Here is a 25557-nt window from a genome sequence, read left to right as displayed (position 1 = left end):
TATGGGGGTGGGTCAGTGATGCTGTGGGGCTGTTTCGCTTCCAAAGGCCCTGGGAACCTTGTTAGGGTGCATGGCATCATGAATGCTTTGAAATACCAGGACATTTTAAATCAAAATCTGTTGCCCTCTGCCCGAAAGCTGAAGCTGGGTCGTCACTGGGTCTTTCAGCAAGACAATGACCCTAAACATATGGCCAAATCTACACAGAAATGGTTCACCAGACACAAAATCAAGCTCCTCCCATGGCCATCTCAGTCCCCTGACCTCAACCCCATTGAGAACCTGTGGGGTGAGCTGAAGAGGAGAGTACAGAGGAGAGGACCCAGGTCTCTGGATGATTTAGAGAGATTCTGCAAAGAGGAATGGCTGAAGATCCCTCTTTCTGTCTTTTCCCATCTTGTGAAACATTATAGGAGAAGATTAGGTGCTGTTTTGTTGGCAAAAGGGGGTTGTACAAAATATTAACACCAGGGATGCTAATAATTGTGACACACATTATTTGATGTCAAATAATTATTTCTTTATGTGGGATTTTTTCCCCACTGAATAAATGCACTTGTATTAAAGGTTGGATTTTTCTCTTTTTTTCCATAAAGGTCCCATATTATTTAGAATTTTTTTTAAATAATTGGAAGCTAGAAAACACATCTCAACCAGGGGTGCCAATAATTATGGAGGGCACTGTATCTCTGTGTAGAGTATCTCTGTTCCCGTCCTCCACCTGTGCTTGTCTCCTCGCCCCGCCTCCTAGCCCCACCTCTGTGGAGAAAACAATTAAGTTTCCCAGCTGTCAGCCTAGCCAAGAAAACTTTTGGGGGACTGTTTGTCATTCACCATCCAAATTGCAAATGAGAAAAGAATTGTGTTTTTCCAAGATATTGAAACACTGTGCTGCAGTCCTGAGGATATTGGGTTTGGTGAAGTTGGGTGATATTCATGAAAGGCCGTTCATCCAGGCCACTAAATACATTATTTTTAATTCATGAACTATGATATGTTAGCTGTAATAAGGTGTAGTGAATGTCTTTGGTTTGAAACATCCGTGCTATGTGGGGAAAATATTTTGTCTAAGGTGAATGATTGAATGGCAGGACTGTTGTGGATTGATGACGCCATGATCACATGCCTTGAGGAAACTGAAAGAAAATATTTCATCCACACATTCCGGATGTTTCTGACCAAAAACATGAATTTCATGAGTGGTTGACGTTTAAGGGCGTAACACAATAAAAAAAAAGTTATTTCAATTCCTGAAAAAAATGATGGAAAAAAATGGAGAGAAAAAAGGAAAAAATAATGCACTGAGTGGTCCGTGGAATTTCGCCTAATTTTTGCCATTTTTGGGAAAATGTGTCCTGTATCAACACATTGCATAAGCATGTCACATCGCAGGACATGAAGTCACACCACAGGAAATTCACTGCATTATGGCCATATTAATCCTTTTGTATACATGACTGACATCTGAACTCATGCTAACTTTATAATGATATTGTGTTTATTCTTAATATGTGTTTTCATTGATAAAAAAGTTTTTTTTCCTTCTATAAGAGCAGTCACACCACATGACACCATAAAATGCATTGCGTGACAGAAACATTGCAATATGAAGACATATAAGAGGTTAATAGTCACTTAAAACTTCCACACCACTCTCCAATAACTGAGGTACTGACTGGTTAGTAGCCTGTCTTTAAGACCCTTGTAGTTGGCCTTGCAGCTGCCCATCCACAAACCTGACATACATGTCACCCCGCAGGACGCAATTTGTGTTACGAAATTGAACTTGTAGTTAATATTACTGTATTGAGTTTTTTTCACATTTATTTACTTTAATATAAAGTTAATATTTATGCAATCATGCCAATTGCTCAATAAATTATTCAAAATGTTGTTGGTTTATTTATATATATATTATATTCCAGGTTTTATTTATTTTACAGTCACACCGCTTGACATTTGACATAGAAACCTTTACATAAATCTTAACAAAAATGTTTCTTCTCATCTAAGACTAATATGAAACATAATGTACCACATCTTCTTTCATTTACATTTGTTTTCATGAGGATAAATAACAGTTTTGTAGGTTTTTAACCAATGTTACGTAAATCCACCCACATGCTATTAGCAAAAGATTCTTTTAATTCTAATAATAATGTACCGTCTCTGCTATTAGTGCTACTGCATCATAATTGATACTGCTCTTGAAACATGTACGGACAAACCACTTCCTCCTCCTTTTCTTTTCCTAATTTGCAACATGTGTGTGTGTGTGTGTGTGTGCGTGTGTGCGTGCGTGCGTGCGTGCGTGCGTGCGTGCGTGTGTGTGTGTGTGTAACAGATTATCAGAGGGTTACAAGACGAGATTTTGGCTCTTCAGAGGCAGCTGGAGGTTGAGAGAAGGTAGGAGTTTTGTCGATATGGCAAAATAACTTGTTTTGTCCAACTGTTGTCCATTGTTAGATTTAATGTTATTATTACGCCTATTATTATTATCATCATCATCATCATCATCATCATCAGAGACCAAGTCACAAATTTGCGTGTCATAAGTAAGTCTCAAGTCCTTCCAATCAAGTGTATTCTACGCACAATCTTGACAACTAAGTTACTTTTGGTCATAAATGTATGTCCCTCTTTGCCAGTCACGTTCTTAATTAAAATAGCAGGCCTACTGGTACTGGTTCAGGGCAAATCGTTTTTTTTTTTTTTTTCATGTAATATTTTCACATGCAAATGCAGAAAATGGAATATATTTAGACATGGCATGTCATTGCAAGCTAAAACTGTCAAGTCTCGAGTCAATAGCGTACAAGTCAAGTACGTCATTCCTGAGTGGAGTCAAGTACGTCATTCCTAATATTGCCAAGTCAAGTCTCAAGTCATCAATTTGTGACTCGAGCCTGACTCAAGTCCAAGTCACCAGTCACAAGTCAACATCTCTGATTATTATTAGTGTAAAAGAAGAACGTTTTCTAAAGGTCCTGGGCTCATATCCTGGACAAGCCCCCCATTGGGGGCCAGCCGTGGCCTAATGATTAGGGAGGTGGTCTTAAGATCAGAGAGTTGAAGGGTACAATTCCCCCCATAGTACCTCTCCCAACAACTTAATTCATGGCTGAAGTGCCCTTGAGAAAGGCACCCAACTCCACATTGCCTCAGGGACTGTAGCCATTACCCTGTAAATACCTGAGTAAAAGCGTCATCTTATGTGCACACTGGACATTTTTTTTCTTTTTACATTACATTACAATACACTCATGCCTCTTTTCCACTGCCGGCTTTCTGGTAGGCCTACAGCTCAATACAGCACGACTCGGACGCCACTTTTTGTTTTTCGAACAGGCACGACACCGCTCAATCGCAAAGCAAAAAGTGGCGGCCGAGTCACGATGTGTCGAGCTGTTGGCCTACCAGAAAACCGGCAGTGGAAAAGAGGCATAAGTGTATTGTAATGTAATGTAAAAAGAAAACAAATGTCCTGTGTGCACATATACACTTTTCATCTATTCTAAATGACACTGATGTAGATGAAAGGAGTATTTAGATGTGATGTCATGTTGCTATGATACCGTTTGTCATTGATCTTCCAGGAAGTCCCAGGATGCAGAACAGCAAGCCAGGAAACCACACAAGGTCCAACGCAACAGAGTTTATAAGGTATCTGTTAATATTGTCCATGTGTGCTGATTTGTTTCTAGATCTCATGGTGATCCGCAGATGTTCCACTCTGTCAACATGTTCATGTGAGCAAATAACTCACTTACTGTCATTGAGGTCTATCATCATTTCAAATAGTTCTTTCAAAAGCCTTTGGGGTAATCTCTAGAAATTAGTGTCAAAATATCAGTTTTCTGCACATACAGTACATGAACTGATCCTGTAGGTGGCAGAATTCATTTGTCTGTGCGTCTTAAAAAAACACACTCAAAATACAGAAAACCCTTATGGGTAGGGGGCTCCTTGTTTTGATAATAGCTGGCAGCCAATGAGTTAAGAGCTATTCTATTCTATTGTGTTCTGTTGTACTCATTTCTGTTCAACTCTATTCTATTCATTTTTCAACAGCAGAAAGCACACATGGTCCAGTTCAAAACTGGTATCCGTTACTTGCCAGACTGATCTCAGGAAAAGATGTATTATAGTGAGGTTGAGGCTATTATTGTGTGCAGCCATGTTTTTTGGAGATCACTGTAAAACATAGTTCTAGTTTTTATGGTGAAATGCAAGCTTGAACATACAATTACTTACCAAATTTTGAAGAGCAACGATTGATATTACCAAGTTTAAGTTGGAAAATTTAAGTACGTGGATAAGGATATTATGCAGGTTTTCTGATTTTGGAGTGCTTACTTATTTATCAATACATTTAGAAGTGATCAGGTAAAAACAAAAATCAGTCTTGTATTCCTTTAATGTAAAGACACTGATTCACCACCTACAAAAGATTTTCAGTTTGGATAAAGTAAGAAGACCAATCCACGAATTGCTTTCTCTTGAAATGTTTATGTGATAAGAAGGACGTGCTGCACCTTGCTGAGTGAGATGAACCACGGAAATTAAGTTGTTGTCCGAGGTGTTTCATTTCCTGATTTCCAGCCTGAAATCCGTCTCTAAAACTTTCACATAATTTGCTTAAAGGTGGGGTTGCAGGTTAACCATTTTAAGAAAATGTAACATTATGACATCACGTTGGGGGTTCCGCAGGCTCATAGGAGTCTATGTAGAACCTTAGAATCCTGGGGGAGTTCCCCCAACGTGATGTCATACCTGGAACCCCACTTTAATTCAGGTTCACCCCCTCTTTGCTGCTGCACATGTCAACAGGCTGGTGGAGGAATGGCTGATGACCACCTGGAAGCAGAGGTGTCAAAAGTAAAAGTAGAAGTAAAAAAAAGAAACATAGTGTCCTTCCCACACAACTAACTTATCTGAGTAAACAGTAGATCTGTGTACTTGTCTTACGATCAGCTAACTGTGCACTGGTTGGATCAAGTTTGTGGTGGGTCCTTGTTAGGTTTTCAGTGGGTTTTTTTGTAACAATACAGTCCATCTATCCAATTAGTTAGTTAGAGTAAATGGTGTAACAGTCAAATCAAGTCAAGTAGGTTTTATTGTCAATTTCTTTACATGCACTGGTCATACAAAGAATTTGAAATTATATTTCTTGCTTTCCCATGCAGACATAGAGTAATCTAGGTAAGGACATAGACAGTATAGACATAGACAGTACTTATACATGGACATAAGACAGTATGGACATAGACAGTGCTCATACAGACATTTAAAGTGCAAGACTGGACAACAGAAGACTTGTAGAGAACATACATTAAGAGGAGGTAATTGTTGTGCTTTTCCTAAAGTCCTTTATAGCGTTCTGACATAGTAATAGTAGCATTTTGAAGAAAAATAAATATTAAAATAGGTCTATCAAGTACACCATCAGCAGTGTGTGTGTGTGTGTGTGTGTGTGTGTGTGTGTGTGTGTGTGTGTGTGTGTGTGTGTGTGTGTGTGTGTGTGTGTTTAGTGCAGGTAGAAGGTGCGGTGTGCGTCTGTGTGTGTGTGTGTGTGTGTGTGTGTGTGTGTGTGTGTGTGTGTGTGTGTGTGTGTGTGTGTGTGTGTGTGTGTGTGTGTGTGTGTGTGTGTGTGTGTGTGTGTGTGAGTTGTGTGAGTTGTGTGTCAGTGTGTGTATGTTTGGGTTTAGTGCAGAAAGTGCAGTGTCCTTGTGTGTGTCTGTGTGTGTGTGTGTGTGTGTGTGTGTGTGTGTGTGTGTGTGTGTGCACATGTGTGTGTGTGTGCACACACGGATGTTTTGAGTTAGTGCTGGTTGAAAGTTCAGTCACAGGGGGGGTTGTCAGTGGCCTTGCTGGCTAAAGGCTGACAGTGGAGGGAGAGTGGGTTGAGTGTTCAGTATCTTGATTGCTTGGTGCATTGAGCTGCTTGCAAGCCTGGTGGTACGGGAACGGAGGCGCCTGTACCTCTTTCCAGAGGGCAGGAGGCTGAACAGTTTGTGTACAGGGTGGCTTGTGTCTTTGATGATCATCATTGCTTTCCGGGTGAGGCGTGTGGTTTAAATGTCCTGCAGGGAGGGGAGTAGTACTCCAATGATCTTCTTCGCTGTGTTCACAACACGCTGGAGTGTCTTCCTGTTTTTCTCCGTGCAGCTTCCTCCCCACACTGTGATGCAGTTGGACACGACGCTCTCTATGGTTCCTCTGTAGAATGTTGTCATGATGGAGGGTGTAGCACTTGCCTTCTTTAGTTTGTGCAAGAAGTAGAGACGCTGATGGGCCTTCTTCGCCAGTGATGTAGTGTTGGTGGTCCAAGAGAGGTCGTCGCTGATGTGCACTCCAAGGAACTTGGTGCTGCTCTTTGATGTGTGACAGGACTAGCCGTTCGAAGCACTTCATGATTATGGGCGTCAGTGCTACAGGACGGTAGTCATTGAAGCATGATAACATGATGCATGATAACAGCTATGTAATACCATGGGCAAGTGTTGTAAATACACCACAAAAGTACTTTTACTTTTACTTTTGACACCTCTGCCTGGAAGGGAATTGTCGACCCTTGTGTTGACCCTTTTCAGGAAAGAGAGGCTGAAGTTGAATTCTGCCAATTATTATGTGTAAATTTGGAGACACACATTTCTTGCTTTAGTTCAACCCTAAGTCAAAGACCTTGGGGATCATCAGCCTTATTTCCATGCAAGATAATGCTTCATCTCATACAGTTATATTTAGCACATCCGCTTATCTTATAACCTGAAGGCTTTGATTGGGAGCGAATCATGGCGTGTCCATCTCAGTCTCCTGACATTTGCATTGAAAGCTCGATTGGGGATGGTGACGAAGTGGTTATATTCAGACAGACAGCAGCATAGAAGCAAGGAGGAGTTGGACCTTCACAGTCTGCAAGTTATTTCAGTTAAATCACTGTTATACTAACTCCATATATTTTTACTTTCACTTCACAGGTCAGTCAGCCCAGTTCCCCTTCCTCAAAGAACCAACACAATGCCCTCTCAGATTCTCTCCACAACGATGCAGCATCAGCACAGAGAAGGCTTTCGTTGAGGTCATCAGTTAGACTGGAGGACTGGGGACCCAAACTCAACCCAGATGGAGTGCTTTTGATTCCACCAGTGGAGCATGAGGATGAGGATGATGAGGAGGATGACACCAATGATGATGACGATGATTACATCCCTGATGAAGTTAATGACACTGATGACATCAATGACAATAATGATTACACCACCGACTGTAAGTTCTGAATCATCCTCAGGTTTTTTTTCTCTGTCTGTCTCTACTGTTATGTAGTGATACTATTTGAGACATCACATTTACAAAAGGTGAGAGTTGTGAAATATCTTCTGATAGCAGTATATTCACACTGAAGAAGTTTTACCATGAAGTCGCTGTATTTGTTCAGGACGTGATGTTGACATGTTTGATAACGGGAATCACATAATTGGCTCTGGCTTGTCGACCTGGGACATTCAAAGATACATGTATGAACTTCCCAATAGATTTTAGCTGAACCACATCATAACTCAGTCATTACCATTATATAAAATGACTTTTAATGGATAAAATACATCCCAATCTGCGAATTGTCTTTGGTCGCTCAATTTGCCGACCCCGCAGAGAGAAATAATGACTTGCACACAGAGTTTAAGTTTCATCTTTCAACAAGCCATAGTATGTGTAGTGATGATGTGCAGTAATCTAAAATCAGCGTAGCACTCGATTTTTCCTCTAAATGACAACTGACACAATCTTTTTTGGTGTATACATTTTCCAAATGCAATGTTAAGAAATTTAATGAAAGCTGTGCTATCAACATAAATATTTTGAGGAGCGTTTTTGTCTTTTTTTCTCAGGTCAGAGGACACAGAAAAGACCACTGCTAGCTGCTGGACAACCAAAGTACAAAGAGAAACACAAAGAAGCACAAGCACAAAGCACAAAGAGGACATCCATAGAAGCCCGAGCTCGTGAATGCAGCACATGTGGGAAACAGTTTGCAAAACCATATCTCCTTCGCAGGCATGAAAAGGTACATTGTAAGGAAAAACCATATCCTTGCGGACTTTGTGGAAAATTCTTTAGTCAGGAACATTACGTTACGATGCACTTCAAGAGACGGCATGACAATGAAAGGCGACTCATTGTAAGAGAGAAGACTCATCAATGTCAGGAATGCGGGAAAATGTTTTCCTCCATTTACTGCCTGAAAGTTCATCAGCAGATGCACACTGGAGAAAGACCGTTTTCCTGTAAACTGTGTGACAAAAGTTTTTTCAGCCTTTCAGCCCTGCGAAACCATGAAAACGCCCACGCTGGTGTCAGACCCTTCATGTGTTCTGAGTGTGGGCAGGGGTTTGCCTCATCTTCGAGTCTAACGATACACATGCGCAAGCATTCAGGTGAGAGGCCGTATCAGTGCTCCCAGTGTCCTAAGGCGTTCCCCTCCACAAGCCAGCTGAATGCACACGTCAAGATCCACTCTGGTGAAAAGACATATGCCTGTCCGGACTGTGGACTGACCTTCCTTAGGGCGTCATGCCTCAGCAAGCACAAGATCACGCACACTGGGGTCAGGCCACATCTCTGCCAAATTTGTGGAAAGTCCTTCGCTCAAGGAAACGTCCTCAAGACACACCTACGTGTTCACACCGGCGAGAAACCGCACCGTTGCACCATCTGTGGGGAGAGATTCACCTACGTACAGATGCTCCAGACCCACCAGAAACGAGAGCATTCTGGTGAAGAGAACGACAAGAATAGAGACCCGGAGCACAAGAACACAACAGCAGAAACCTGAACAACCTCAAACGCCAGACATTTTAAATAACCAAAGCTTAGCACCAGTCTCATGTGAATGGTCGAATTTAAAGGAACAGCAGACCATGTTTCCATTCTGAACTACTATGTAAGTTCTTCTCTGATCTGAGGTGACTTCATGCATACCTCTTTGGTCTTTGTGCATGCCTACACTGACAAGTTACATGACGCAAGGGTAGTTACACGTAGTTATGCAGATAAAAATGAGTACTATATGAAAGGCGTAATAACGCATCAGGAGGACTTCAACGGCGTATTGATATCTTGATATAGTGCCCATTTTGATCTGCATAGAATGTGGAAGATCTTGGTCACCTCTAACTTCAGCCGCGCTTGGTACTCAATGCCATGCCTAGTGACCTAAATGCTTATAATATAACAGCTCGCTCCAAACTGATTGAAGGCAAACACAAAAAACATAGAGGTCCGCATTAAATTGATTCAGAGAAGAGGAAAAAGTCAGTATGCCCTTTGAGATTTTTGTCTGTCAAAATTGGTCATAAAACACAGTCTGATCTGCCCGAGAAACACAAGAAGGAATAAACTGTGTCTGGTTTAACTAATACCACTCAAAGAATTATGTTATGTTTTATTGGCCATAAGATATACGGATTTTTTTTTTAAAAAAGGTTGGCACACTTCTTTGGATTTTTTCTTCTTTAAGTTATTTTTTCTTCTCTTTATTCATTCATTCACTGGCAATGACGTTTCCTCACGTAAGATATACGTAAACATTCTCAAGAGAGAGAGAGAGGAATACACCCTTGGCTAAGGATACTTCAAAAGTTACCGAATACCGATACACTTAAAAAATGCAAATATCGGCCCGATACCGATACGATATATATATCGGTCTATCCTTACCATGAACATTAAGTGACACTCAAAGTGGTGTTGGCGTACTGTAGAGACGGAACGAAGTTGCCTCCCACTGTCCAAACGCAAAACAATGCCGAAAATGCAATGCCCTATTAGTTATCTCACAATGCAATCAGCTTAGCCTTGCCGGTTTGGTAACATATCATATACGTTTTGGCACACATTCGCTCCAGGCCAAAATGCCAACTCTGCCGCCTTGTGGACACAGGAAGGAACAATGGAAGGAATGCGTTTCAGACGGGCGGACGGACAGACAGACCCTCTTATAGAGATGCTGAGACACATCTAAAAAGAAGGGTACAAGATTCATCCTGCTTGTTTTGGCCATCTGATAGAAAAGTACTGGAAATCTGGTTACGGTTATTTCAGCTAAAGAAGTGTCAACCACTTTTTGAATCCAAGGGTGTATTATTTTCGTGTTCGTCACTGTCCTGTGAATGTTAAGAACTTATGGCCAATGAATGATAATGTGGTAACATGCAACTGTATCTTCAGCATTACTTTAAACACATACACTGTTCCTTCTTGCAATTTTAGTGACCACGTTTTCTGATCAATTTACACTGAAATGTAAGAAATTCTTAAAGGTGTAGCCTACTTATTTATTCCACCCACTGTAGTTCAAAATATAAACAAGGTGGAATGTTTATTTAATGTTGACTATGGGATAACCACACCAGTGGATCGGAGTGGTAAGCTACCATTGTTATCGTTTGTGCCAGTTGTGCCATTGATGAGATGTCTTTGAACAAATCTATAAGTACTCGCACATTTTTACTGCCTGAAATTCAATATTTTGTTGAAGCTATTATTACAATATTCACGAGTATTAATGAAGATAAAAGCCATTTCTACATTACAGCCATGCCTTAATGCACAATGGGACAATTGTTTGTTTCTTATTATTTTCTCTCTCAGTTTTTTTATCTTACATTTTTTTCCATTGTGCTCTTTGTACTGTGTTTTATTTGTCATTGTTATTAATATTCTTGTTATTATTTTATTATTGTTATCAGTATCGTTATTTGTATTATTTATATGAGGGAAGTGCTCATCATGTCATCATCTCAGAGTCAGAGAGGACACCAGGCAGGAAGTTCTCACAGGTCGAGATGCACCTTGTGCATGATTAGAAGGTGCAATCTGTAATTTGTGTGTGTAATCTGTAATTTGTGTGTGTAATCTGTAATTTGTGTGTGTTTTGTATTTGTTGCGCGCGGGGGGGGGGGGGGGAGTTCGGAAGACAACAAAAACACCAATTCTGTCTTCAGACATTAAATGTTGAGCACTTCCTTGAAGTAAGTTGTTTTTCTTTTGAAGTTACATTACATCAATATCCTGCCCCCCATCGTCTCTGTTGACTTGTGGCCCTCTGCTTCGTTTATGCCGCACCAATGCCAACAGTTTCCCTTTGGCAGCCTAAGCTGTAGACAACAAACTTGGGAGACTTTTTCCCCATTCGACATGTCAATTGCAAATGAGTAAAGTACCTTTGAATTGTGGCCTATTGCTATTCTGTCACCAATGGCATCATGGAAATATGGGCCCACAAGCAAGATTATCTAGGTGGACCCCATGGAGCTGCGGCCAAGGGCCCCGAAAGCTGAAATTGCACAAATGTCGATTGACGACGGGGCCCCTGACTGGACGGGGCCCCGGGCAATTGCCCGACCTTGCCCAATGATAGAACCGTCCCTGAGTGTAAGTGTACAGCAATAGGCCTACACTATGTCACATTTTCTTATATCCATCATCATATCCCACATCTTGTGTTCTCAGCCTTTTTCTTCCTTTTCTTTTTATTTTTATTTTTACAAACGCATAATGTCTCTATAGTAATTGTATGCTTTCACTCTGTCCAGTATTTTTTTGTGATAGGTAGTTATTGAATCACGATTGGTTGTCTTATTTATTTAATATTGTGAAGTCTTATCCAAAGAATTCACTTTCACTTTCAAGTTGGTAGATGAAATTGCACTCCAGGACATTTGGTGGCGCCAGATATTTTTTGGGGGGTACGATACACGACTGACTCTTGAAGAAGGAACCTAGTAGGCTAAATAAATACAATATCAGAGAAATTAGAATATTTACATGATGTGAGTGTCGTCAAGGCGCTTCGTTTAACAAAACCGAGAAAGCAAACAGTAACTATTTCATCATGGACACAGTAAGTGCCACACAAACTGCGGATCTACTAAACGAAATGATAGCCAACTATCGGACTACCCAGTTTACAAGATTGAAACTCTACAGTAGGCTATGCCTAGATATTATGCATGATTCGCATAAATATTGCCTAAAAGTCCCCCTTTTCTACAATCGTGAGCGAAAAGTAAAGCCTTGTTTTTTTTTCTTCCAACAAAGGCTATTTAATTTCACCAAGAACTGGACAGCTGATCTGTCTGTTCGCTCGTTGCGTTTTCATGCACGAGTGGAAAAGACATAGAGGTAGAAAATAACACCTCTATGGGAAAAGACTTTCTGAACCTCACGTAGATAATGTATTGTCCTAGCTGAAAAGTGCTCTGTGTCATAATTGTACTTCTGATGCATAAAAAAAACAGGCATGGATAGACAAGACTCTCTAGACCCCTCCCCCCAAATATTACTGACATCTATTCAGTATCAATGGGCCAGACAAATATCCTCCCACATTCTATAGGCCTACAATAAGAGTACAGTTATGCAAAGTAGTGCAGAGCGCTATTTAAGGCACAATTTTATATTCAGGTCTTTGTTCAACATGGCTGTTCTAGTAAATAATGTGCAGCCTCTGTTAAGAAGGAGAGCAGCAAATCATGTGCCTGATGTCAGAAATGTGATGCATCACCTAGATAGTTTCTTGTTTCCACAGTCGTGGCCATGCACTTACTGGCCATTTTGTCTGCCGTGTCCAGCTCAGCAGGGATTGCATGATGGCACAACCTCCATGAAATCAAAGTGTCACCTGTGGTCCTGCCCACCTGTGGTCCTGCCATTTAGACTAGCCACTACACTTAGGCTACTGGCCACATTGACTATCTTGTCCAGCTAATGAGGGATTGCATGATGGTGGTACACACACCCTCCATGAAATCAAAGTGTCATCCGTGGTCTTACCTGTAGGTCTTGCTGTTGGAGGCGCAGGAGAGAGAGGCAGAGTCCTCTCAGACGTTGAGTGACCACACATCAGCCACCCAGCTGTTGAGGCTGCAAGTGGAAGACCTGCAGAAGAGACTGCAGGAGAAAGACCACAAACTCTCAGAGGCACAACAGGTAAATGTGGTTGTGGATGCTGCAGTACCTTCTGCCTGATGGTAGGAGTGTGAATAGAAAGTGTGCTGGATGTTGTGTAGGGTCAGAGGTGATGTTCTTGGCTTTCCTTGTAATTCTGGCATTGTAATGTGAGGCTAAGGTGGTAAGACTGTGGCCAATGATTTTAGAGGTCCTAACATCAGTTAGGAAGTCAGTAATACATTTATACTGATATTGTTCACTCTGCATGAAAGAACAATACCTTCTTTTTTTGCAATCAGGACTTTATTTATAGAAAAAAGAAGAGAAAAAAAACAGCTATGGAGCTCTCCCCATGACATTGAGTTTGGTGATGTTTGGTGATATTCATGCAAGTCAAGTAGGTAGCAGGCTTCACTCAGGTTTCTTGATAACTTTTAAGGGTGCTGTCCCAAATGAATACTTAGAATCAAAGAAAAATTGCACAGAAAAATAAAGAAAAAAATTGATGCAAGGTGCGCCCCCCTTTTCTTTGATTCTGATATTCATGCAAGGCCATTCGTCCGGGCCACTAAATACATTATTTTTAATTCATGAACTATGATATGGTTGCAGTAATAATGTGCAGTGAACGTCTTTGGTTTGAAACATCTGTGCTATGTGGGGGAAATATTTCATAAGTCTAAGGTGAATGATTGTATGGCAGGACTTTTGTGGATTGATGACGTCGTGATCAGATGCCCTCAGGAAACTGGAAAAAATACTTTTATCCACATATTCTGGATGTTTCAAACCAAAAACATTCATTACACGCCATTAGTGCTACTGCAACATAATTGATACTGCTCTTTAAATATGTAACGACACACCACTTCCTCCTCCTTTTCTTTTTCTCATTGGCAACACCTGTGTGTGTGTGTGTGTGTGTGTGTGTGTGTGTGTGTGTGTGTGTGTGTGTGTGTGTGTGTGTGTGTGTGTGTGTGTGTGTGTGTGTGTGTGTGTGTGTGACAGGTTATCAGAGGTTTACGAGATGAGATCCTGGTTCTCCAGAGGCAGCTGGAGGTTGAGGGAAGGTAGGAGTTTAGTCGATATGGCAAAACAACCTTTATTATTAACTTTATTATTTATTAAACGTTATTATTAACATCATCAGAGACCAAGTCACAAATTTGCATGTCATAAGTAAGTCTCAAGTCCTTCCAATCAAGTGTATTCTACGCACAATCTTGACAACTAAGTAGAGGTGCTCCGATTGCTCGGCTGCCGATCATGACCGGCCGATAATGGCCAAAAATAGCCTGATCGGTGATCGGAAAAACATGCCGATCAAAAAACCGATCGAGAGATATTAAATTCCTCACGCAACCATTTGCCTTTACACCTGGCGCTGCGTGTAGGCGCTGGCTCTGCACAGCTGCAACTGCACCAAAAGAAGGCATCTTTGCTTGTCTATAACTTTTCGCCATTCCCCCCTTCATTTCCACCATTCATAACCATATCTGCATCAACAATGATCTGATTTTCCGATCCATGCGCCGTTTACCTGACAATGTAATTTGCGATTGAGCCAGTGAGCCATGTTACGTTATAACCTGTGTAGTTGCCTTGGTCAGCACGCGACAACTTCACGTTGTCAGCACAAACATGTCAATTATTGTTTTCAAAGTTGTAATTGGCAGTCAGTCGATTAGTTTGATAGTCGCTGAAACACCAAACGCGACAGATGTGGTTAAAACTTGAGAGAGAGATTCAGAACGGTAGTGGAGCACTGCAACTGTGGACGGTGACAGAGAGGGGAGGGGCTCTCCTCACGAGGCTGCTCATTTAAAGTGACAGGTTGTTTTTTTCTCGTATGTGGAAGACTATTTGATGTAATGTTTCAGTTTCAATTCAATCTTAAATAGTTTAGTTATTCTATGCAATAACTTATACATTGATTAATACTGTAGACTGTATAACCAACACTAGTCTGAAAGATAATAATAATAATAATAATAATAATAATAATAAATATTAATAATAGCCTAATAATAGACATGTGCAAATTAAGATCGATTGGTTTATGGGCAGAAATGGTATTCAATAAGGATAATTAATAGGCTATTAAAAAAATAGGAAATCATTTTTGTGATCGGCAATGATCGGTAATCGGCAGATAAAGATTTTTGGTGATCGGTATCGGTGATCGGGCCAAAAAATGGTGATCGGAGCACCTCTACAACTAAGTTACTTTTGGTCATAAATCTATGTCCCTCTTTGCCAGTCACGTTGTTAATTAAAAATAGCAGGCCTACCGGTACTGGTTCAGGGCAAATCGTTTATTTAATTTTTTTTCATGTAATATTTTCACATACAAATGCAGAAAGTGGAATATATTTAGACACGGCACGTCATTGCAAGCTAAAACTGTCAAGTCTCGAGTCAATAGCGTACAAGTTCGAGTCAAGTGTATTCTACGCACAATCTGGACAACTAAGTTACTTTTGGTCACACATGTATGTCCCTTTCAACAAAAAATAGTAGGCCTACTGGTTCTTGGCAAACGTTTAATTTTTTTTCATTTAATATTTTCACATACAAATGCAGAAAATGGAATATATTTAGACATGGCATGTCATTGCAAGCTAAAATTGTTAAGTCAATAGGGTTGCACAATTAATTTAAAATAATCGAAAATCGTGATAAATCGTGATATCGAAATCGTGATTTCAATCGGGATTTAATCGTGGCAATAGTGACCTGCGTCCTTGAAGCCAGAACATGATGACTGTCAGAACAAGAAATCTGTACACCCAAGTTTCATGCTATTGCCTTTACACAATTATTACAATTCATTTTATTTTGATCGTCCCGTATATAATGAATTCTTGGTTATATTTTATTTTTTTTGAAATTTTCAAAAAAATCTGTAAACAATCAATAATCGTGATTAATAATCGTGATTAGGATTTTGACCCAAATAATCGTGATTATGATTTTTTTCCATTATCGTGCAGCCCTAGTCAATAGCATACAAGTCCGAGTCAAGTACGTCATTCATAATATTGCCAAGTCAAGTCTCAAGTCATCGAACCTGACTCAAGTCACCAGTCACCAGTCCACATCTCTGATTATTATTAGTGTAATGTACACAGAACATGAAGAAGAGGAAAGTTTGCAAAAGGTCCTGGAGCGTGTTCCATTCTCCACACTCTGCACTGTGTACTGTGATACAGTGCACTTTCCACCCTCAACTTAACGGCTAAATTTGAGGGTGAAGTGCTGGTCCAATTCACGTTCTGTCTGATGCACTTCACGGAAATGACGGTTGTCGCGTGTCATCAGAGTTTACCAACCGCCAATATACAATTCATCACGGAAGACACTGTTCCTTATGTTGACAATTTTTAAAAGTTACCCCTTTCTCTTATACACATGGCTATTGTCTTTGGAATCAAAGCTATGCTGTCATCACAGAGATTCGGCAGTTTGACCAATCTGACACTCAACCGGAGAGGAAACTACGTAACAAACATGGCGGCCGTTGAGTGCGAAAAGTGTACATAACTCCACACTTCAAAAAATGGCCGGTTTGAGGGCGTTATCCGGGTAGTTTACAGTACACTTCACCGCCGCGATTAGAAATGGAACCGCCCTGCGTACCCAAACACAGTGCGGGAAGGGCGGAAAGTACGAAGATTGGAACAGCCTCCTGGGCTCATATCCTGGACAGGCCCCATATTGGGGCCTAGTGGTTAGGGAGGTGGTCTGAAGATCATAGAGTTGGTTGGAGGTTGCAATTCCACCCTTACTTCTCCCTACATCTTAATTAATGGCTGAAGTGTCCTTGAGAAAGGCACCTAACTCCACATTGCTCCAGGGACTGTAGCCATTACCCTGTAAATAACTGAGTAGAAGTGTCATCTTATGTGCACACAGGACATTTGTTTTCTTTTTACATTACATTACAATGCACTCATGCCTCTTTTCCACTGCCGGTTTTCTGGTAGGCCTACAGCTCAATACAGCTTGACTCGGCCGACACTCTTTGTTTTTCGAATAGGCGCGACACAGCTCAATCGTAAAGCAAAAGGGGGCGGCCGAGTCACGCTGCGTCGAGCTGTAGGCCTACCAGAAAACCGGCAGTGGCTAAGAGGCATAAGTGTATTGTAATGTAGCCTGGTCCTGACCATCCCATAATACTACCATTTCATTTCGTATTGATGGTCTGGAATCCATGGAAGTTGTGTGATCTGACGCGATTGCTGGAAGCGGGAAGTTTGCACTCAGTTATGGTTTGAAATGATTGGACAGCTCTCACCCAATCGCCGACAGTTACTCAACAACAACACAGCACAGACCAGAGCCATTGGCGCAGATGTTTTCGTCATCGTCACGAGCGTCCTCCCCCTTTCTCCCCCACGTGGGGCGCTTATTCGCTTATTGGCTGTTTTCTGATTAGACCTGTGGGGGGCGTGGCGAACAAAATCCCACCGATCTGGATACTCCACAGAAGAGCAAGGCTAGACTACCGTAGTGGAGCCAATCCTTTGGCGGAAGTACGTAGGATGGCTCGCGAGGCTAATTGTAATATAATGTAAAAGAAAAAAAAATGTCCTGTGTGCACATATATACTTTTCATCTATTCTACATGACACTGATTAAGATGAAAGGAACATTTAGATGTGAAGTCATGTTGCTATGATACTGTCTGTTCTTGATCTTTCAGGAAGTCCCAGGATGCAGTGCAACAGCATGCCAGGAAACCACACAAGGTTCAATTTAAAAGAATTTATAAGGTATCTGTTATTATTCTCTGTGTGTGCTGTTTTGTTCTCATGGTGATCTGAAGATGTTCCACTCTGTCAACATGTTCATGTGAGCAAATAACTCGCTTACTGTCATTGAGGTCTATCATCATTTCAAATAGTTATTTCAAAAGCCTTTGGGGTAATCTCTAGAACTTAGTGTAAAAATATCAGTTTTCAACACATACATTAACTGATCCTGTAGGTGACAGAATTCATTTGTCTGTGGGTCTTCAAAAAATACTCAAAATACAGAAGACCTTATGAGTATGGGGCTCTTTGTTATGAAAGTAGCTGGCAGCCAATGAGTTAAGAGCTATTCTATTCTATTGTGTTCTGTTCTACTCATGTCTGTTCTATTCTATTCTATTCTATTCTATTCTATTCATTTTTCTACAGCAGCAAGCCAGGAAACCACACAAGGTCCAATTCAAAATAGTTAATGAGGTGTCTGTTACTTTCCATCTTACCAGACTTCTCTCAGGAAAAGATGCATAATACAGTAGTGAGGCGGAGGCTATTATTGTGTGCAACCATGTTTTGTCTGAGATGTCTGTAAAACCTATTTCTACTTTTTTTATGGTGAAATCCAAGCTTGAACATACAATTACTTACCAAATTTTGAGGAGCAACGATTAATATTACAAAGTTTAAGTTGGAAAATGTAAGTAGGTGGATCCATAAGGATATTATGCAGGTTTTCTGATTTTGGAGTGCTTACTTGCTGTCAGCAAGTTAATTCAATTTAATCATTCACTGCACAATTATACTAACTCCACATATTTTGCCTTTCTCTTCACAGATCAGTCAGCCCAGTTCCACTTCCTCAGAGCACGTCCACACTGACTTCTCAGATTCCCTCCACAATGATGCAACATCATCACAGAGAAGGCTTTCGTTGAGGTCGTCAGTTAGACTGGAGGACTGGGGACCCAAACTCAACCCAGATGGAGTGTTTTTGTTTCCACCAGCGGAGCATGATGACGATGATGACGATGACGATGGTGACATCAACAATGATAATGATTACATACCTGATGAAGCTGATGACATCAACAATGATAATGATTACATCCCTGATGAAGCTGATGACATCATTGACATCAATGATGATGATGATTACATCCCTGATGAAGTAAATGACGCTGATGACATCAATGATGATAATGATTACACCTCCGACTGTAAGTTCTGAATCATCCTCAGGTTTTTTTTTTCTCTGTCCATCTCTACTGCTATATAGTGACATTACTTGAGACATCACATTAACAAAAGGTGAGAATTGTGAAATGTCTTCTGATAGCAGTATCATTTTACATGGAAGAGGTTTCGCCATGAATTCGTTCCCTTCGCTCAGGTCATGATGCTGAAATGTTTTATTCAGCTAATTGCATAATGGCTCTGGCTTGTCAACCTAAGACATTTGAAGATATGAGCATTCCAATCGTTTTTTGCTGAACTGCATCATAGCTCATTACAATACCTTACATGACATTACATTACATCACACTTTCCTGATGCTTTTATCCAAAACAGTTATAGTTACTGCACAATTTACAGCTAGTTTCAGTATAGAATTTTAGTTAAAATCCCTGGAGCAGTGTGGGGTTTGGTGCCTTGCTCAAGGGCACTTCAGCCATGGAGTGAGATCGAGAGTGGAAAGGCCCGATTCGAACCTGCAGCCCCCTGATCTAAAACCAATCTCCTTTACCATTAAGGGCCATACACACACGTCGCTGCCAGTTACTCGCTCAGCGAATGAAGTCAATAGAATGTCAATGTGTTCCAGCAAGACTAGGAGAGTAGGCGAGTACTGTACAAGCGATGCGATGTGGGCGGATCCCAAGTTGAAAGTATTTTAACTTCAAGCGAGGCGAGTAAGCGAGTAGCCAATTGGAATGCAGGGTTCTGTACTTCTCGCCTGTACATTGGCAGTTAAAGTCGCGGGAACTTTCAGCGAACGTTCCATGGGAGAGTGGCGAGTAGGCAAGAAGCTAGTAAATAGCAGCGATGTGTGTGTACGTAGCTTAGTCCACAGCTGTCCCATTACCATAATATCAGCTGCCTTTTAATGTCTGAAATCTGCTCTGTTCGCTTAATTCCCGTCGCTTTTTGGTGCACATGTAACCTAGTAAACTAGCGCCACCCACTGTTACGCTCAAAAGGAGAGTTAACATAAAGGAGGACGGAGTCAGATGTACAGATCTTTGGTCATATTTATTTTACAGTCCAATCAATGCACCAACATGACATAGCCAACGCAGCCAAACCAAAACCAGCGCACAAACAAATCAACCAAACAGACAAACAAACCAACAGAAGGAGCAGTGGGTCTTAAGGCCCACGAGGGGCAAGCAACCCAAGATTGAACAGAGTCTCAAGCTCAGTATTCGCTGCTCTAACTTGGACACAAAGACAGCGGGGTTTTAAAGGGATCAGCTGAGCCCTTTCCACGAATGAGCTGCTGCAGACAATCAGTGACAATCGGACGCAATCAGGGACAATTCAGCGCACCTGCAGGGGAAAAGCACAACAGGCAGTACTAGGGAGGACACGACGCCCTCTAGGGGCGTCACACCCTCCCCCATCAAGACAGGAAACGCAGTTTTCTGCAATACTGCACATATGAATCAAAAATATATCCAAATGAAACACTGTCAATGATATTTGTCAAACCCCAACTTTCCAATAGGCCTATGAAATGGCCCCACACCCTGTGGAGCATGCAGGATCTTTGATGGACTACAAATGTAGGCCTAGCAAGCACCCACACCATGAGGCTGGATACATCATTACCTACTGAACAGAAACAAGCACAAATATACAAAACACAGGCAAATTCGATTAAAAAACTTCGGTTAACAAGTTGAGTAATGGGCGATTTCCAACCATTTCCTAACTTAACTGATGTTTTCCCATGCGGCGAATCACAATCATCTACTGAATTATCGTGTGTATCCGACACTGCCACCATCGGATAAGGGACACTAGTGATGGCTGGGCCATCAGTGGGTGAGCAGGTTTCTTCCAATTTAACGGACAACGCTCTATGCTCAGCACTTTCGCTTGCAGAGCGCGTCCAGGAGCATGCAGGAGGGTTACATGGACAAAATATCTCGCTGCTAACTTCAACAGAAGATTGTCCACTTACAACCAGTTTTTCAATAGGTTCAGCAAAAATATTTTCCTCTACCAGATTATTCACCAACGAACTATCACGAACGGGTACAGCGGTTCGAACTGCGAGCCCAGGATCACCCTGCACACGTTCACAACCCAAGCGCGCACTACACAGCGGTACTGACTGAGTAGTCAGGCCTACGTCATGAGTCAGTAAAAATTTGTCCAAAGTGGTATCAGTGGGAACGGAGTGAACAGACTCTCCAATGAAAGAATGACATGAGCCTGTGTTTGGCGAGATTCTCTCATGAATCTTGGCACCAGCAGTACCAGTTAACGATACAGAGCCGTCTGCGATTAACGGCTGGAGAGCCTCGCCTCCCTCCCCAACAAATAGAGATGCAGATTCAGGCATGTTCTCAGTTATTGAAACCGGGGTCACGAGCACAGTAGTTGCCTGGACGGGCGGTCTAGCAGAGAAAACCCTTCCTTTTGTTTTTAACAACGGGCAGTGTCTTTTCCAATGCCCATGCTCCTTGCAGTAGTTACACATGAGCTTGGACACGTATGCATTCATGTGAGAACCTTGGTTGCGAATAGAGTTTACTTCGTGCGATTCATATTTTGAACTTGAACGAGACCCCACGCCCCACACACTGACAGGACCAGATCGTTGCGTAAACTCCCATTCATCAACCAGTGCAGCAGCCTGTAAGGTAGTTTCGACCCCACGCCCCATAAGAAAAACAGCAGCCTCCTTAGAGAGAGTCTGTTTAAATTGCTCCAACATCATTAACTCAACTAATTGATCAAGTGACTGAATATTAGCAGACTTTCTCCACCGATCAAACTGCAATGTTAATTCCCGTGCAAACGCCATATTAGACTGATCAGATGTCCTCTGCATGGCACGAAAATTGTATCTGTATGTCTCTGGCGCAAGCTCATATGCCTTCAAAACAGACAATTTCACTTTTTCATAATGTTTCCTGTCGGAACCAGACAGGTCGCAATACGCGCGCTGAGCTCGACCGGTCAAAACGCATTGCAGCAACAATACCCTTTCCACATCTGACCAGTCATGAGCATCTGCCATCTGTTCGAAAAGCTGAAAAAAGACATCAACGTTATGCTCATCGAATTTTGGAACTAAACGGAGATTTTTGACCACACTCAACGTAGGTGTAGTGGTTTCGGCTGCAGCTGGATTAAGCAGACCCGACATTTCCCCCTCCCTTGTAAATGCGATGCGCTCTTTAACTTTATCCAACTGGTTTGATATTTCGCCGGACTCCTTAATCAAACGTAGCCGCATCAACTCTGTCTCATGTTGATAACGTGATAGAGCTTTTTGCTCCTCAAAAGACAAGCCAACAGGGGACAGAATAGGTGGATAATTCACAAAACTAGACACACTTGCATCAACCATGGCGCAAACAATAGGCTAATCCACAAAAATAAACACTGGACTCAATGAACAAATACAAACGCCAAATGTGGACCAGTAGAATGAGGCTACAACTTCCTAAATTGATCATTAATGCCCTGCTAAACCCATACACCCAACTAACTCGTCGACCCTGGTCTTCAGACGGCGTAAGGCTGGGGATTTTAAGCACTGAGCCCGCAGGTCTGTATGAACCGCCAATGAATAACAGCGCAACGGACCTCGGAAGTGCCCCCGAGACAACTGCTACTAAGCCCCGTACCGTCACAAAAACAAAAAAGTTGCACACCCGAGGGCATACACTGAGCCTACCAAGGGCAAGGAAATGAATTCAGCCTAGACTACTGGTACACAAGTAACAAAAAAAGAAGCCATCAGCACTAAATAGGCTACTTTAACAAACGAAACAGCAAACTACAAACAGAAAATTCCACTAACAAATTAACCACTAACAAATTAAGTTGAAAAAGAACTAACAGATAGCCTGTTTCAAATAACCAACAACGAAAATCAACGAAAACATATTACAGCTGCGCAATAATGACCAACTCCCTCCTCCATCATACAAAGTAGCCAAATAGACTCATAAGGAAATCCAGTGGTACAACCAAATTCCAAAATAAAGGCAGTGGTTTAACGAGCCCCCATGTTACGCTCAAAAGGAGAGTTAACATAAAGGAGGACGGAGTCAGATGTACAGATCTTTGGTCATATTTATTTTACAGTCCAATCAATGCACCAACATGACATAGCCAACGCAGCCAAACCAAAACCAGCGCACAAACAAATCAAACAAACAGACAATCAAACCAACAGAAGGAGCAGTGTGGGCAGGGCCGGTTCTGGCTTATTTGGCGCCCTAGGCGAGTTTGAATTCTGGCGCCCCCCCCCCCCCCCCTTTTTTTTTATACCTTACAGAACACAAGAGTAATACCGGTAGTAAGCTTAACTAAATAGCATCAAGAACAATAACTGTTTTGCATCAAATGGATTTTGGACAGCCGACCAACACATCAGATTGAGTCGCATGAAAGTACCTTCACTGTGTGGTGTCTTGGATGTAATGGTGGTGGTGCCCCCAACCCCAGATGAGAGGGAGGTTAACATTGTGTTTGAATTGTAAAATGGAATTGAAATGCCAGGAGAGTGGTACAGTACATTTGCATGTCAAATGCATGTGTAGACAATAGGCCTACCAAGGAGGTCTGCATTGATAGCCTATCTACACTACCTACAGCATCACAAAGCATGGCAGCATAACAATTTTAATAAGCTACACATTTGTGCTGTCTATGATTCCAAACCAATTTCATTTCTGTAGCCTACTGGAAATAGTGGTGCATTTGTGAGTAGGAGAATGAGAAGGGGGCTACCTATGTGTTTGAACCGGAGGGACAGGGTGAGAGAAAGGGAGAAAAGCTGTCACGCTTTTGAATTTCATTATATACAAAATATAGTAAATAGCCTCACTTGTCTGCAATACTACATCACTCAGCATGAAAACATGCTGTGCATGGTTCTCTTACATGATTAATGTAGGCCTATATGTCATTCTGGTCTGGAAACAATGTTTTTTTTAAGCTTACAACAAGCAGGTAATTCATTCAAGTGGATGGAAGGAGATATGGCAGCAAAACTTGTCTTAAACATGGCACCAGTCTTATTTTACACTGCTGGTCAACCTAAGCAAGTATTATGATGTCAGGTGGGTGTTAGTGAGTAGGCTACTAACAGCTACTTTACTGGATTTCATTGCTTGGCATACTTGGCTAATGTTAGCATGCTAACTAGCGATTTCTCAGATCAAAAGCAAAGCTCTTTTTCCCTCTAATTCCAAACAGTAGCCTCATAACTATTAGGCTTTACATTACCACAAACGGTTTCTGATTAAACCACATACTCCCAAAACACCCTCTGCAACTCCTGCATCATGCAATGACTGGTTTAATGAGAACATAACAATTCTCCACCCAGCAGAGCAGCTTTGCTTTTCTCGCTTGCCCTCTGTCTCTCGAATGAGTCTCCAAATTCAAAATAGATCGCACGCTGTCACTCGTCCCGCCCTCTTTCTCAGGACTGTCTGTTTATTGGTCCACAGACTTCCCAGAGACAGTTGAAAGCGATATTACTATTGGCTGAGGGGCGCTTTGCCGTGAGGAGCGCTTTCGCCACGCTTTGTTGATTGCGACTTCATAAAAAAACCTCCATATCGCAAAATTACGCATCGGAGAGCGCCATTTCGGCGCCCCTTCTTCACATTGCGCTCTAGGCGACCGTCTAGCCGGCCTATGCTTATAACCGGCCCTGAGTGTGGGTCTTAAGGCCCACGGGGGCAAGCAACCCAGGATTTTTACAGAGTCTCAAGCTCAGTATTCGCTGCTCTAACTTGGACACAAAGACAGCTGGGTTTTTAAAGGGATCAGCTGAGCCCTTTCAACGAATGAGCTGCTGCAGACAATCAGTGACAATCGGACGCAATCAGGGACAATTCAGCGCACCTGCTGGGGAAAAGCACAACAGGCAGTACTAGGGAGGACACGACGCCCTCTAGGGGCGTCACACCCACTGACGGCAAAAATGTTTTGCCTGCGACACAGTGCAGAGATTTGTTTTGAATCAAAGCGGGCGGGGTTTTGAGGGAGTGACGACAAAGCTTGCGACGCTGGGGAAAGCACAACAAGAAGAATGGTTGAACAGCTTTCGCTTGACGTCAGTTTAGGAAGAATTACACCTGAGGTTTTCGTTGAAATGTGTTCAGGAAGATGTTCTATCTACGCTCATTCATTTTTAAGAAAGACTTTTTCCGCTGTTTTACCGACAACCTATAAAATGTGGTTCCACGTTTTTTGATGGCCGTAATTGTCAGTTGCGCTGATTGGTCAGAGCGTTGACCTATAGGCACAGACATGGTTTGAAAGACAACAGGTTGTTCTCATCAACAATCTTCGGATGTATTGTTCATCAGGGCCAGACTAAATTATACATCCAATCCCACATTTAGTCTGGTTTATCAGGCTAGTGCACAGGCACGTTAAGAGTCTCATCAACTACGACATATTACAGTGTATGTGTGGCAATGGTGTATCGTAATCTGAAATCAGCGTGCTACTCAATGTCCATTTTCATTTTCCATCAGATTTGTCCTCCAAATGACAACCCCCTTAATGACAACAAACATTACACAGTCTTTTTTTGGTTTATAAATGTTTCCAAAGGCAATGTTAAAAAATGAAATATGCTGTGCTGTCAAACTAA

General features: G+C 41.8%; 1 protein-coding gene across 1 annotated transcript in view; it reads left to right on the top strand.

Moving 5' to 3' along the window:
- Positions 1–25557, top strand: part of LOC134447109 (zinc finger and SCAN domain-containing protein 2-like) — a 40605-nt gene that overhangs the window by 13960 nt on the left and 1088 nt on the right. The window contains exons 3-10 of the mRNA XM_063196394.1: positions 2345–2406; positions 3597–3663; positions 6981–7269; positions 7890–8065; positions 12841–12990; positions 13960–14021; positions 17657–17726; positions 18538–18919. Coding sequence (XP_063052464.1) covers positions 2345–2406; positions 3597–3663; positions 6981–7269; positions 7890–8065; positions 12841–12990; positions 13960–14021; positions 17657–17726; positions 18538–18919 — 1258 coding nt within the window. The remainder of the gene's footprint in view (positions 1–2344; positions 2407–3596; positions 3664–6980; positions 7270–7889; positions 8066–12840; positions 12991–13959; positions 14022–17656; positions 17727–18537; positions 18920–25557) is intronic.

The sequence above is a fragment of the Engraulis encrasicolus genome, chromosome 1, assembly GCF_034702125.1.
Source record: "Engraulis encrasicolus isolate BLACKSEA-1 chromosome 1, IST_EnEncr_1.0, whole genome shotgun sequence".
NCBI classification, from domain to species: domain Eukaryota; kingdom Metazoa; phylum Chordata; class Actinopteri; order Clupeiformes; family Engraulidae; genus Engraulis; species Engraulis encrasicolus.
The sequence above is the reverse complement of the archived record's forward strand: the minus strand, read 5'-3'. Positions and strand labels throughout refer to the sequence as shown.